The 15,945-nt window shown below is 36.5% G+C and overlaps 1 protein-coding gene across 2 annotated transcripts in view; it reads left to right on the top strand.

The window, feature by feature from the left end:
* Positions 1–15,945, top strand: part of LOC121863849 (nicotinate phosphoribosyltransferase-like) — a 43,693-nt gene that overhangs the window by 14,946 nt on the left and 12,802 nt on the right. The window contains exons 3-9 of one of the 2 annotated variants that reach the window (XM_042362734.1): positions 2,816–2,992; positions 5,018–5,144; positions 9,777–9,860; positions 11,023–11,150; positions 12,462–12,580; positions 14,459–14,658; positions 15,455–15,595. In XM_042362734.1, coding sequence (XP_042218668.1) covers positions 2,977–2,992; positions 5,018–5,144; positions 9,777–9,860; positions 11,023–11,150; positions 12,462–12,580; positions 14,459–14,658; positions 15,455–15,595 — 815 coding nt within the window. In that variant the 5' untranslated portion in view covers positions 2,816–2,976. The remainder of the gene's footprint in view (positions 1–2,815; positions 2,993–5,017; positions 5,145–9,776; positions 9,861–11,022; positions 11,151–12,461; positions 12,581–14,458; positions 14,659–15,454; positions 15,596–15,945) is intronic. The other variant, XM_042362733.1, reaches the window with a different exon arrangement.

The following is a 15,945-nucleotide window of genomic DNA, read 5'->3' as shown; positions in this document are numbered from 1 at the left end:
AGGATAACTGTATACAGTAGTTATCAAGTTTATGGGAGTGAAAAACAAGTTCCCAGAGACCCAGGGAGAAGGTTGAGTCCTTTACAATAGCTTGTGTGTGCTCATTGATCCTTAGTTTTTTCTAACATGATGCATTCATGCAGTTGATTAGAAAAGGTGCTTTGGTTTGCTCAGTAATTTGTTTTTTGTTTGTTTTTTCTTAGCATGAGGAGGATTGCATGGGAGTAGTGTGCTGCACATTTATTAAACCCTTCAGTTTTTAGTAAAACCTTGATTTGACCTTATACGACCATTTACCAACCTCTTTCAGTACAGTTCTTAAACAAAGTAGAATGTAGTTCATTTCATATACCCCAGATCTTGACCCATACCTTCTTAGGTTTGTACTGAGACAACCTACCACAGAGTCTGGAGGCATCCTCTACATGTTTGTAACTCACATGTGCCAGGAGAATTGAAAAAGGCTCCTGCACCTGCAATAATACTTGACCAACACTGGAGCGGGTTCAGGTACATTCAGGAGCCGGTGCATGCCCAGTATTTGCCAACAGTGCGTGACAGAGACGTGACCGATCGCCCGGGCGGCTAGCGAGCCGACCTTTTGGTGAAGAATATAAAGGAAAAGAGACGTGACCGATCGCCCAAGCGGCTAACAAGCCGATCAGTGGCGAAGAGGATAAAAAAAAAAAAATAAATAAATAAATAAATATCTTGTCATATCCTCAGCCCACAGAGAGCTCAGTCTCAGGACTTCCTGAGGGAGTCCACAATTAATAGCTTGGAACCATTGCAAGAATAAATACATTAACATGACAACTCCAAAATGACATACAGCAAAAGTAATGTACAGTCAGCCAAAGATCCAGCGACCCCATCCTGAGTCTCTTACTGGCAATTTTACCTGGCAATTCTTGGTAAAATAAGGCTGTATGTAAAGGTGATTGTGATTGGTGGATCTATTTTTGGCTGCATTACTGTCAGGATAAATAATAAATACAGTTATCCAAAGATAGAATTTTTATAATAATATACTACGGTATTCATTCTTATTTAAGATCATGAGAAGTTTCCAAAAATTCGTATACTGTACAGTATTTGCTTAAATAATGTAGAAATTATATTAATGAATTGGCAACTCGACTACAACTAGGAACGAGGACTGTCACAAGATTATTAGATCAAATTTTCTTCATTATTTAATCAAATACTGTATAAGAACATTTGGAAACTTCTCATGACCTTAAATAAGAATGAATAGTTTATTATTATAAAAATTCTACCTTTGGATTATTTATTATTTATCCTGACATTAATGCAGCTGAAAATAGATCCACCAATCACCTTTACATACAGCCTTATTTTACCAAGTATTGCCAGGTAAAATTGCCAGTACGAGACTCTGGGTGGGGTGGCTAGATCTTTGGCTAACTGTACATTATAGCACCATATGAATAAACTTTTGCTAGGCCTGTGAAAGTTATTTGCTGTTAACATTTCTGGAAAGATACTGTACTGTAGTTAGCTTTTAATTACCTTTATTTTATTTTATTAATTTATTTATTTATTCTCTGTCAGGGTCTAAAATCAGTCTTATATTTCTTAGAATAATTTAATAATTTTTTCTGGATTGTTTAAAGTTCATTTCAATATTTTTCATTCTTTCTACAGGGAAGTAAGTCTCTGAGGAGTGATTAATTTCTCCCATATTGACTATATCTCTTGTAGCCTAGTAACAGACCAAACCTAATATCTGTACAAGAATCAAATACTGTACTATATTTTAATCCTGAGATGTTTAATTTCCAAATTTGTGAACTGATGAATGTCTCCCTCTCTGTGTGTCATGGATGCAGTTCACAAATACATGAGATTGACTTTTCACTTTTATTTGTATTCCTTGTTCATAAATCATATTCTACGTTGAAATTGCTATTGTTAAGGCTTTTAAGATTACACCACCTGATAGTATTCCTCAGTTTCATTCTATTCAAGTTGTTAATTAATCCTCTTTACCAATTGTCAACTTACGATCCAGTCAGGCATTTGCTTAGTTCACTGTTGGGAAGTACGGTATACTGTACTGGGCCTGGACTGGTTCTTCAATATACGTACTTGAACTTTTTTAGTACATTATTAGTCATTTCAAGACTCGGAAGCATTCACATTCGGTGTTGTCACAGTGTTCTCTAGCAGTTTATTTCACAAGTTCAAAACTTTTACCCCAGACAAGTTAACTCTTAACAGTTTCCTATATTGATGCCTTCTTTAACTAAAGGCTGGGGTGGCCATTTGCTTATGCCAGACATGCAGTTTGACCCAAAATTTTTCATAACCTACTGAGTTTTTATTAAGACCCATTATGGTTGGGTATTAAATACATTATTAGGTGATCCCTCAACAAAAATATACCAGCATACATTGTGTGGTACCTGGGAGTCTGTTGGATATATATAGTTGGATATAGTAAGTGTAACTAGCTGATTAAAGTGCTATGCTATGTTGAGCACTTGGGGACATTCATGCCTCCTGCCCTCCCTAATCTAGTTAGATTGGGTACACAGAGTTGCACTCAACTGGAAACAAGGGATTGATCCTGAAATCCTGTTTTCCAACTAAGCCAGGATAGGGCAACCTGGTTCCCTCTAATTTTCCTCTAATTTTGGTAGCTTGTTTATTTGGAAACAAGTGTTGATCAAGCAAATGATCAAGAAGCACAAACATGCTTACCTGGTTGATGAAGACTCAACCTTCTTCTTATTGGAATCTGGTGTGAAGGCAATTAATATTCGATTTTTAAAATTCACTTTATTTTCAGATTCCAGTCACAAATTTTGGATCTCTTGGGACCTGGTTTTCTACTTGTTGATTAGCTGATTGTACAGTCATCCAATCCCAGCTCAGCTAGAAAATAGTGTTCCAGGGTCCCTCTTTTTTTTCTTTAATATTAGTTGGCGAGATAAAACAATTTGTAAAGTCATGGAGGAAACAAAGGGTAAGTTACAGTGGTCCCTTGCAAATGTGTGATTCTCACATTTACATTTCACATACCTTTGAGACATTAATTTATGCACTGGTTTTGCTAATTTATGATGACCCCTCCAATTTTTTAGTCATACAGTATTTTAAGGAAACTCCACTTGACTGTATCTTACAACTCCAGACTTGGATGCACAGACACGGATAATGCTTGTTGATTTTACCTTCTCCCACTTGCCATTCTTTGCTAAAAATTATGACATGATACAGTAAGTCCTCATATCATCATCAATTTTATTTCTCATAAACTATGGTTATTGATCATGATACAGTACTGTACAGTGCAACATGAAACACCACCACATAGGTTAAGGTCTGGGGAAAGTGTAGTGGGTGGGGAAGGCTAATTGCTGGTGGCCTGGCATTGGTAAGACAAGGTTAGGAAGGGTGTGGTCAGTTACATTACCCACATTCCCCCATCACCACTCCTAACACACTCCCCATCACCAACAGTCTACCCTACCACCATCAAAACTTCCCCACCATTATTCATCAAAACTCCCAAACAACCACCACCACCAACAACCTCTCGATCCATGGCCACCAACATTCCCAAACCACCTCCACCAACTCTCCCAAACCACCACCACTAGCACTCTGCCATATGGCTAACACTTTCTCTCAGTACCATCATTGGCCAATCTGTGATGAAACTGCCAACCCCTTCACTTGTCTTCCACATTGCACAGTCCATTGGTGGTCCACCTATGCATGTTCAGCTCCTGTTTGTCTCAGCTGCCCTGCCATGTGGGTTGAACTGCACTCTGACTTGTATAAGGGACATGAGAAAGAATAAAGCTTTCGTGTACATATTAGAATGCAGATGACAGTAGGTTTTATTTTAGCCCTTTAAGGGGCAGGGGTTTCTCTCAAATTAATAAAGTTGTATGGTGCTAGCCAGAATAAAATATCTATGTGCAACAGCGTCCTCGATAGAGTTAATACTCGATGTGAATGTTTTACTACCTTGAAAATAAATGTATATTTCCTTAAAATACTCTACATTGGGGGAATTGAATATATCTTTTGGCTGCTTGAACTTACCCCCCAATTTTTGAGAAGTTAATATTGCTTACTGTATTTATATTGTGGGTTGGAAAATCTAATATATTTTTTTTATTTTTTTATTTAAATAGGTTTTAATTTGTTCATTATTTACCAGTACAGCTGTACACGTATATAAAAATATATTTTCTCCATCTAAGGCTTATTCAGGGTTAAACGAAAGAATATTAAAGGTATGGATACATGTTTAAGACAGAGATCCATATAACTTGACATAAAACTGATAATTATATCACTTGATTACAGCCTACCAATATCTCCATTAATCAATGACATAAAAGCCATAGGAACTTGAAATAAATCTAAACAAAGTTGCCTTTGCAAACGACATATGGTTTGTGAAACAAATGACATATAATGAATGTTTCTTCCTATACAGTATTTGCTAGCAACGTACAGTATGTACAGTATGTGAAATGACATATCAGCACCGCGTAAAACGAGGACCCCTTTATTACATCCTAAATAGTTATATAATATCCACTGTAACTATACCACCACAAAGAATCTCAAGGAAAAAAAAACAAATTTCAATTATTTGTACTAAAAATAATTTTCATTTAAATCACATTATTTAAATAATTTGATTTAAATCATAACAACCCTGTTTATGTTCCACACATTTTTTACTTTTTATCATATGAGTTCAGAGTTTAGTCAAAGAACAAATTATATCGGTTTTAATCCTCAGAGCACAACTATTGTAGCAGACAGAATGAATGAATAATAGCAAATGAAGAGAGAGTGTGTTATGCTCTTGATTCCAGCCACTTTGTAATATACTGGGAAAATGCTTAACAAGGTAACAGTGAAAGAAATACGGTATATGTAATCCTTTTGCTTCATGTGAGGTTTAATTATATTTTTACTTGTATGTGGTAAATATTCATCGTTGTCTATGTTTCATTCATTACAGATATTCAGTATCTGAAAGAGACAATGCCTGAGACTGTTGAACCTGAGTTCTTTGAATTTCTGTCCAACGTCACAACCAAGGATGTGAAAATGCATGCCATTGATGAGGGCAAAGTAGTTTTTCCCAGGTAATAGATGAATATTTTATTTTAGTTACTGTCTATACAGTATAGTGTTCTTGAGAAACAGCATCTTTTCATCTCTTATTTTATCCCATAGATATTTGTACGTCACCCATGTTTATGCTGGCTTTGCAAGAACCGGATTTGCACGTAGTATGTAATTTTCTTTTTACCTCAAAATTTCATTATGCTGGGACAGGTGCACTTCACCTTTTCATCTTTCCCAGGTAAAATTCATCAGAGGAAACCTCTCACCTGCCAGAATGCACTTGTAGTATTGTCCAGGCCTCTTCTGTGTTCTTTTGCATGTAACATTTCCACAATTTCTAATGTTGTAGTTATTATATGAAGTGTCCATAGTTTGATGATAGTGTAGTACTAATACCATATATTAGAATATGAATAAATTTATAGAAAAGAGTAAAAATTAAACAATAAAGGCAGTGAAAATATTCTGCCCACAAGTGTTACAAGATGTTGATGCATTTTTCAGAAGATATTACATAGAATGATAATTTAAGGGAATTTAGTTACAAAAGTCTCCCAATACATGTGTTGTGGCCTAGAAACAACAAATACCTTACCCAAATTGTATTTTCATATATTGTCCTATTTATTGATTTTTACATTCTTACATCATAAACACTAAAGCAAATGGCACTTATTATTTCAAAGTTTTTGTTTTTTCCCTAATTTCATTTGTGTTTCTCGTACATTTCATGAATATTTGTGATAATTTTGATACAATCGGGTTAAGTTTATGCTAAAAATATTACTGTATTAAGTTAGAAGTGCAGTGATATTATATGTCTGTGGAACTGACCAACATGGCAACATCCACCAGCCAGGAGCCGTAATCACCCTGTATATATATATATATATATATATATATATATATATATATATATATATATATATATATGCTGATAACCACAAGGAAAGAAGAAAACACGAAGTTCCCAAGCGCTTTCGTGTAATTCACATCTTCAGGGGTGAGTACAGACTAGAGAGAGTAATACAAATCAAGGTGTTAATCAAGAACTCCCCCAACAACACAATTGGTTGCATTTATAAAGTTCCTTGCAGGGAATGTAATATGTTTTACTTAGGCCAGACAGGTAAAGATCTTGCAACTAGAATTAAACAACACAAATACAGTGTTAGGACAGGCCAGGAATCCAATGCTCTGTTTGTTCATTTGAGGGATAACAAGCATTGCATTGACTGGGATAATGCCTCCTCAATATTACCATGTAAGTCAATTGACAGTAGGAACATCATAGAATCTAGTCTTATTAAACATACCGAAGCATTCAACATGAATTTGAGTAACGGCATGTACAAGCTGGACAATTTTGTAATTAAGAAGATTTGTGATCAGGTGAGAAGGCCGGGTCACTTGACCATCTGACCTGACCACCAACCGTTGTGTGCTATTTAAAGATTAGTAGGGTCATTACCTAATACCTGACCATTGTGGACCTGGTCTCACCCTCCTCTGTATATATACACCTTGATTTGTATTACTCTCTCTAGTCTGTACTCACCCCTGAAGATGTGAATTACACGAAAGCGCTTGGGAACTTCGTGTTTTCTTTCCTTGTGGTTATCAGCATATACCTAGATCACGCGCACCTACAGTGATTTACTTGCATATATATATATATATATATATATATATATATATATATATATATATATATATATATATATATATATATATATATATATATATATATATATATATATATATATATATATATATATATATATATATATATATATATATATATATATATATATATATATATATATATATATATATATATATATATATATATATATATATATATATATATATATATATATAAACACACACACAGTCAACCCTCACTTTACGCGGTCCCACATTCCGCGTTTCCACTTTAACGCGGTGCCTTGCCAGAACCTAACGTGCTCACATTACGCAGTGCGTGAACCCCATTACGCAGAGAGTGTTCGGCGCGACGCTATTTTTAGATTCGCCCCACCCGCCTGCCTGCCTGTGCTCTCGCCTCTCCCTCCTCCTCCCTCCGCTTGGGTAAGCCGCGCGGTAAGGTTGTGCAGTGTGTGTGTCTTTGTTGCGTTATCACTGACGTCATATGACGTATCGGACTGTGATTGGCCATGCATCCCTACCCCCCTCTGCTGCTAGCTGTAATTGGCTTAAAGTATTATGACGTGTCCACCCGGGGGAGGGAGGGAGGGAGGAAAGACGATCCTTGACCTAGCCGCGCCAGTTTCATCCCTCCATGCCAGACCGTGTAAACGTGCATCCATTGTTCTCTAAAATGGCTTCCGCCGTACCACCACCCCCAGAGAGAAACCTTTCCTTACCTGGACCCAGCGGCACTAAGCCAAAGAAGACACGACGTTCCTTAAGCTACGAGGTGAAGTATACCATCATCCAAGAGTTGGAGAAAGGAACAAGGCAGGTTGATTTGGCGCGCCAGCATGGTATGAATGAATCTACGATTCGAACAATAAAGAAGGATGCAGCCAAGATAAAGGAGCACATGAAGATCACAAAGTCTACAGGTGCTTCTATGATCAAGCATTTTCACAACCAGGTGCTTCTCAAGACAGAAAAATTACTTGTGAGGTACTTGGTGCGTCAGGCGTGACGGAACATGGCGGTCGACACGCGCTCTGTTAAGGAGTTCGGACGTTCGTTGTAAAGAATGCCAGCAAGATTCGGGGCCGGAAGATGCAGAAGGAACGCATCACCGTCCTGTTTACCACCAATGCCTCCGGTACCAGTAAGCTCAAGTTATCGGTGATCCACACAGCACTCAAGCCGCACGCCTACAAAACCATGGACATGACCAAGCTAAATGTCCACTGGCTGACCGCACGTAAGGCGTAGATGTTCTCTACACTGTCCCTCTCCTGGTTTGATGACTGTTTTGTTCCCGATGTAAAGAAATTCTGTGAGCGACAATGTGCCATTCAAGATTTTGTTGCTGCTGGACAACGCACCAGGACACTCGCCCCTACTGTTAGACCGTCACCCCAACGTAAAAGTGGTCTTCCTTCCTCCCACCACTACGTCTATATTACAGCCCATGGACCAAGAGTTAATCTGTAATGTAAAAGCTGCATTCTCTACGAAAAAATTCAAACTCCTGAACGACTACACCAACACCAGGGAAGAGTTGCGCAACCTGAGTGACACCACCACCGATAGCAAGAGCGAAGAAGATGAGGATCAACAGTTGGCACAGCAAAAAATACTGTTCAAACAATTCTGGAGAGTATTTAACATCAAGAAAGCTGTGGACTTCTTGGTGGAGTCATGGGATCAGCTGTCTATTGCTACAATTCGTCACGCATGGAGACATGTGTTGCATGGAATACCAGGTGAGAGGAGGAGTCAATCTGTGACTGGTGAGGTTCAGACTGTTGCAGTAGCAGTGGACCTTGCCAGAGAAGCTGCGCAGACTGTTACAGTTCCAGGCTTCTCCGAGACCACCAACGACGACATCCTGGAGGTGATAATGGAACCTGATGTGACTACCGAGGAGATGGTAGATGATGATGACGACGTCAGTGAAGAGGCAGGTGGTGCGTCATCCCAAGAAGAACAACACTTATCCCATAGTAATGTTAGGGGTGCCATCGAGTGAATCGAGAAAGCCAAGCTCCTCCTTTCCGACGACCCTGACGCAAACAGGTATGAAATCTTCACTACCCAGCTGTTGCAGACTATGGAGCCCTACATCAAGGTATATCACGACAACATCAACACCAGCCGTCAGCAAAGCATAACAGATTTCTTCGCCTGCAACCCACCACAGCCAGCCCAAGCCAGTGATAGTGACAGTGAAAATGACTTTGAAGGATTTGTCAGGGAAGCCCTGACAACTGTAAGTGACAGTGATGGTGATTCACCTAGTAATGGTGATTCACCTGAGGGCCAGCAATCTGCCCTCTGCCTCGGAACCAGCCTCCATCCCCGTATGCCGACCCATCTCTTTTACTAACGTAAGTGTTCCACATAACTTTTAGTTTTCCTAACCTAACCTTTATTTTTCCTATGTTAACCTTTATTTTTCCTAACCTAACCTCTTCTATATTACTTGTTTTTTCATACCATCATAAAGTTAAGATAAAATTTTTACTACAACAAAGTTGTGTGTCGTCAAAAAGTGGAGTTTGGGGGTCGGCCCGGACTCTATTTCAATTAATCCCATATGTTATGTTATTCACTTTACCGTTCCTCACTTTCCGCGGGACCCTGCGGGTTACATTAACCGCGTAAAGTGAGGGTTGACTATATATATATATATATATATATATATATATATATATATATATATATATATATATATATATATATATATATATATATATATATATATATATATATATATATATATATATATATATATATATGCAACTATCGGTACTCAACATGGCAACCTATGAATATATGGGTATTGGTGTAATTTTAAGTTAATGTACATTTTGTTTAAGATTGCCCTTTATCTCTCCTATTTGGCATTACGTATTAAAATTGTCATAATCAGTTCAGATTTAGGACTTATGTTTGTTGGTATTTTTTACACACAAATTAAGACAAGACTTTTATTTGACCAGAGTTCCATTGCTGGTGTTAGAGGGACCTTTGATTGTCATTCAGCTTCTGGAGACAACGCTTCTCACTCTAGTCAATTATGCAAGGTAAGTGTAATCTCTGTTCTTCTTTAAACAATACTGTACTGGTAACAACATTAATTCAGTTATGAAAGTGAAAATGGGTTCCAAAGGCCAACAGCCTATAAGAGGCAGTGCTGTTACGATACACTGAATGTTGTGGAAATGTGTTCCTACACCCCCTGTGGTAACCAGTGTCTCCAAACAGCCAACCTATATGACTGACAGTATATCAAACCTACCCCAGAAGTATGATTTGCTACAAGAGTAGTCTAACTGATTAATTATGCTAACTGATTTATACATCTTATTGCATGGGGCTCAAAGGTGCTTTTATCTATAACCTCATGCTTATTGATTGCTGTATCTTTTTGTACTTCAACAGAAGTACAATTTGTAGAATAAAGATTTAGCTTTAAGTTGAGTGAATTAAACCATTCATGGCCATGGGGTGAATTCAATTGTTTGCTGACACTAATTGAATATGATTTTTTTTTTTTTTTTTTTTTTACTGTAAAGTATTATTATATTTTTTCTTATAGGCTTCCAGTATAAAGTGTGAATCCTTTTCAACTACAATACCATGACAGATATCATCAAAACAGAAATTCATTCACTCATACAATTAATTCTCCTTACTTAGCAATTTGATATAATGCAGTGCCCATCAGTGACAATGAACGAATACATGTTTTTTTAACAAGGGTATCTCAGCATTAATGAAGTTTCCATGCCAGAAATTCTCACAATGATTCAGTGGTGAGAGATGCTGACATCTCTCATTATTAATTACAATCTAATCTACACAAAATCTTGTACAATACATGCAAGACATTGTGTTACATTGAAATCGAACGTTGAAGGAGGAAGAGTGATCATTTGTTGTAGAGAAAACATTTAATGTGAGGAATTCACTTTGTCATTTAAGATATAAAGAACACTGGACTGTGACCATTGTGAACCATACTTCTGCTCTTCCCCAAATAAAAAATGAGACCTTAGATCACTACATTCTTTACATCACATTTCAAGTCCTCAGGTCTCACCCATGGGGTAAACTTTTTTTTTTTTTGTCATTATCTATTTCCTGTTGACATTTAAATGGTTCATTTAATACAAAGAACCTTTCTGTTAAACATCTTTGTTGAGTACTGTAATTGAACTTTTTGATGACTTGTTTCTTTTTCAGCCTGGTAGCTACAAATGCTGCACGGTACAGAATGGCTGCTGGTCGTAAGATCAAGCTGCTGGAGTTTGGCTTAAGAAGAGCTCAAGGACCAGATGGGGGTCTCACTGCATCTAAATATTCTTATGTTGGTTAGTTTTCCCTCCATTTCATATGGATGTACTGTATACTATTTTTTTGTGGTTAGAAATACTGTAAGAGGAGGCCTAACTATTTTTGTTTTATTGATCTGTCACTCTTTAATCTTTATACCTCTTCCATTTTTTTTCGGTGGATCAAAAGATACAGAAACCTCAAATAAACGGGATACATAATTAGGGAGAGTGACACAAGACAAGTGTAGAAAGTGACAGGAAAGAGGAAAGCAACAAGTATATAGTAATACAACACATGCACTTGCTTATACCCTCAACTTGCATGCACTGTACCGTATATAAAGTGAATTTTTAACCACCCCATTGATTCACAAGACATCATATCAATACAGTTTGCCTACATTAGTAAGTTAAATAACTAGGTTCATTTTCATTGGTAACACACTTATGGTATATCTCACCACTGTGTACTTGGAAGGGAAGTATATTGGAAGAGTATTCTTTGTTGTAAGACTGAATGGAATATGGGAAAAGTTATGTTGTTCTGGTGTTAAAAGATGCTGATAAGAAATAATTGGTAGGGGATAAATATGGAAGTAATTGGTTTAGATTTAGCCTGTGTCATCCTCCTTGCTACGTGCCACCCACCTTGATATGTGCCACCCACTTTGACATGTACCTCCCTCTTTGACATGTGCCACCCACCTTGACATGTACAGTCGGCCATAAGAATAAGTACAGTATACACCTACAGTTCATGTTTGAGACAAAATATCTGGTAACACTGAACAGAACAGACAAAATTACAAAATGACCTGTAATTTATGTTTTATTTCTACATACATGTTATAAATACATTTATTGTGAATATTTTACTAGTGTCTTGTGTTTATATTACAAGTAATATATTGTATCCAATGGTGGTAAACTTGTTGCCTAATAGGATTGCAGTTATCATACAGCTCCCTTCTCCTCCTCCCCCATTTTTCCTCTTACGCTACTTTTTTTTTTACTGATGTTTGGATTAGTAAAGGAAGGAAGAGGAGTAAATAGAAGAATAAAGAAGGGGAAACAGAAAATAGTTAGAGATAACAGGTGGGGGAAGCTGAGTTTCATCATGCATCTGGATGCACAGTTTCAAAGTTACCAGACCATTTTTGGACCTTACAGCTACAGTGTGTATACTTATTCCTGTGGCCGACTGTACCTCTCTCTTTGATATGTTCCTCCTTCCTTAATGTGTGCCTCCCTCCCTGATATGTGTCATCCTCCTTGAATTTAGTATATAACATAACTCATATTATGTAGAAAGAGGGGTGGAGGAATTAATAAAGGTCATCTCTGCAGGTGGATTTGATGGGACAAGTAATGTTTTAGCTGGCAAACTGTATAACATTCCTGTTAAGGGCACACATGCACACTCCTATGTCTCATCATATTCAAGTCTAGATGAACTCCATATAGAGGTATAGTATAGTTTGACAACAGTTTTATTTATTTTTTCATAAGTATTCATGGCTTGAAAATTGAGGGAATTTGCTTTATTGTTAAGTAGTGAATGTACCTGTTGATTTTTTATTTGTTAAAATTTGATATTAAGAAATACAGTAATTCCTCTGCCTTTCCTGAAATTACTAATCACGAATATATCTTTCACTAGCAAAATCCCTGCAGTTTTATACAGGTATATATATGCCTTCAATTCTCTTTGTCAACTCTCTTCATTGCTTGTCTGAAACTCAACAATTAATTTTCAATCATCAGTCTCATTAAGGTATTCAGATACAATATCTTAGTCCCAAATCTGTGAATTTCCTGGTAATAATCACCCTAGAAACTCGTACACCTTTTGAATCACTTCCTGTCCATCATTACTTGAACTGGAGCATCAGGAACTTGCTAAACCTTCAGATATCAATAGCTTAGATAAAGTTACACCATTCAAACATTCTTCTAGCCATTGTGCTGTACTTACCTACATCCTTTGTATACCCCATACAACTTCAGAAGCAAACTTTTCTTGTTACTCTGTGTAATCTGTAGAAAACATTTATAAATTTATGGCACTTTGTAAAAGAATACAGTGGTCCCTCGGTTAACGAACGCCTCGGTTAACGAAATTTCGGTTAACGAATTACCTTCCTTAAGAATCTTCAATTCGGTTAACGAAAAAAAATTCGATTAACGAAATCCTTACGAAAATCACATTTTGTTTTAAATATCAGCTGATAAGCTGAGGAGGTACTCAGCCAATTCAGTGATCTCTTCTATGTTTACATTCAAACTAATCATTATCTTATAAGAATTCCAACAATGCAAATTAAATTCACCCCAGTCACTTCTATTAAATTTATAAGCAAAAAACAAAAACGCAATCTAAAAGAAAAAAATAAACTAACAATTAAATACTTCACACCACAGGCACCAACTGTTTAACATGTCACTGTCACCCCTCCCTCCCCTACCCCCCCCACCTTCCTGAGAAACGTTTGGGTAAAAAGACTAGGTTTACAGGTTTAAAAATAAATAATACCTCAGACTAAAGTTAGGATAATATAATTTGCATTGCTGAAATCCTTGCAAGACAAGGAATAATTTGAATATAAACGTCATATATTTTGCACAAAAAATAAAATTTTTGCTCTCCCTAATAAAATTCTGAAATTAGATCTAAAATTTTTGTCTAATGCAAATTTTAGCTTGTTTATATTTAAATTAATCACTATCTTATAAGAATTCCAGCAATGTAAATTATATTCTAGCCGGGTAATTTCTATGAATTTTATGAGCTAAAAACAAAAATCTCAAATAAATAAACAAGCACCAGACACTGTCACCTCACCTCCCGCTCCCCCCCCCCCTTGCTCCTCCCCTCTTCCCAGCTTGCTGGCTCCCTCCCTCCTTGCTGTTCCCAGACAAAAGATTGGTGATTTCTTTATGATTTAAGGTGTTTATTTTATATAATATCTCGGACTAAAGTTAGGATAATATAATTTGCATTGCTGAAATCCTTGCAAGACAGGGAATGTTTTTAATATAAACTTCATATATTTTGCACAAGAGATAAAATTTTTGCTCTCCATAATAAAATTCTTAAATTAGATCTAAAATTTGTATGTCTAATGCAAATTTTAGCTTGTTTATATTCAAATTAATCACTATCTTATAAGAATTCCAGCAATGTATAAATTATATTCTGGCTTTACTTTGAATATACTTTTCTGTGAGCTGGAACCAATTACCCAATATCCCATTGAAACAATGGTTTCCGTTAAGAAATTTTCGGTTAACGAACGACCTTCTGGAACGAATTGTGTTGTGTGTTAACCGAGGGACCACTGTAGTTTCAGACTCTGAGACACAAGGAGACTGGAGCACTGATGAACCTGAAGGAGGTGTCACTAGCATGGAGAGGTCTACTAGCAGACAAGTTGCATATCCTTCAGTCTGAGGCTTCAGATGGCGAGCTGGCAGCCTTCATATCATTTGCCATTGCATTTCCTTCAGGATTTGTTGCACTTATTGATACATATGATGTCCTAAAGTAAGTCAATAATAATTTATAGTGTTGGTGTTATTTCTCCAAGGAACCAGTTATTAAAAAAAAAACAATTAAGAAACCAAGGAGAAATATTTACATACCTTGAGTATTACAACTATAGCAGCAACAAATCCTTAAAAAAATCATTGGAAATTCTGTAAAGGATTCAGTCTGTGTACATTGTCTGTATGAAGATGATTTGTGAAATATGAAAATATTTTTTAAATATTTTTCTTCTTGATATTTCAGATCTTCATTCTCCCTTTCTACACTATTCTTTCACTGCCCCCCCCCCCTTTGCTATATCATCCTTTGTTTGAGGTACTAATTTCAATTTATTCACTTCATAGAATATTTGGAGGGTAGAAAGGAATATTAATAGTAGGGTATGCTATAACGAATCTAATTGGTTCTAGAACCTCGTTCGTTATAGCATTTGTTCTTTATAGGGGTAATCCGTTCCAGGCCCCCAAATACAACCACTTAACAATGAAAAATATAATATAAAATTGTAAAAATTGGAAAAAAGTGCATAAATGTGCATTTAAACTCCTGAAATAAAGAATATTGTTAATACTTGTAATAAAAAATAATAAATTAGTAAAAAAATATTAAAAAATACCGTTCGTTGTAGGAGTTTTGTTCGTTATAGCATTTTCAATTTTATAGGGAAAACCGTTGGTTATAGGAATATTCGTTATATAAACCGTTCATTATAGCATACCCCACTGATACCTGTATCGACATATAAATAGCCCATAAAAGTAATAATAGTTCACATTTCTCTTATTTCTCTCAGGAGTGGAATTCTCAACTTTTCTGCAGTAGCTCTAGGACTCCATGACTTGGGGTACAGAGCTCTTGGTGTGAGAATAGACTCAGGAGATCTTGCCTATCTCAGCTGTGTGGCCAGATCAATATTTGCTACCATTGCCAAGGGGTAAGTCATACACTAGTACTTAATCTTAAAGGTCAACACTATACTGTATATGAAAGCAAGGGGTGCAAAGCTGAGGGGATACAGTGCATGTCACCCTGTCCATATGGTGACTTGTTCATGCCTATGGTACCCCCAGTTCACCATGTTACAAATGGATATAATGGGTATCAAACTATACAGTTGGGAAAGTGAAGGTGATTGAGTGCAGTGCTAGCTACATTGCATCCTTGTGTACTGAAGAAAACCCTTAGTCTACAATGTCCTCTATCAAAATTGCCCCGAACAGGCTATTAGGCCTATAGTATATTTTTATTTTGACTGTTACCAAAAAAAATTAAAATACATATTAA

Source organism: Homarus americanus, unplaced genomic scaffold (assembly GCF_018991925.1).
Source record: "Homarus americanus isolate GMGI-L3 unplaced genomic scaffold, GMGI_Hamer_2.0 scaffold48354, whole genome shotgun sequence".
NCBI classification, from domain to species: domain Eukaryota; kingdom Metazoa; phylum Arthropoda; class Malacostraca; order Decapoda; family Nephropidae; genus Homarus; species Homarus americanus.
Note: the sequence above shows the minus strand (reverse complement) of the source record. Positions and strands in the feature narration are given on the sequence as shown.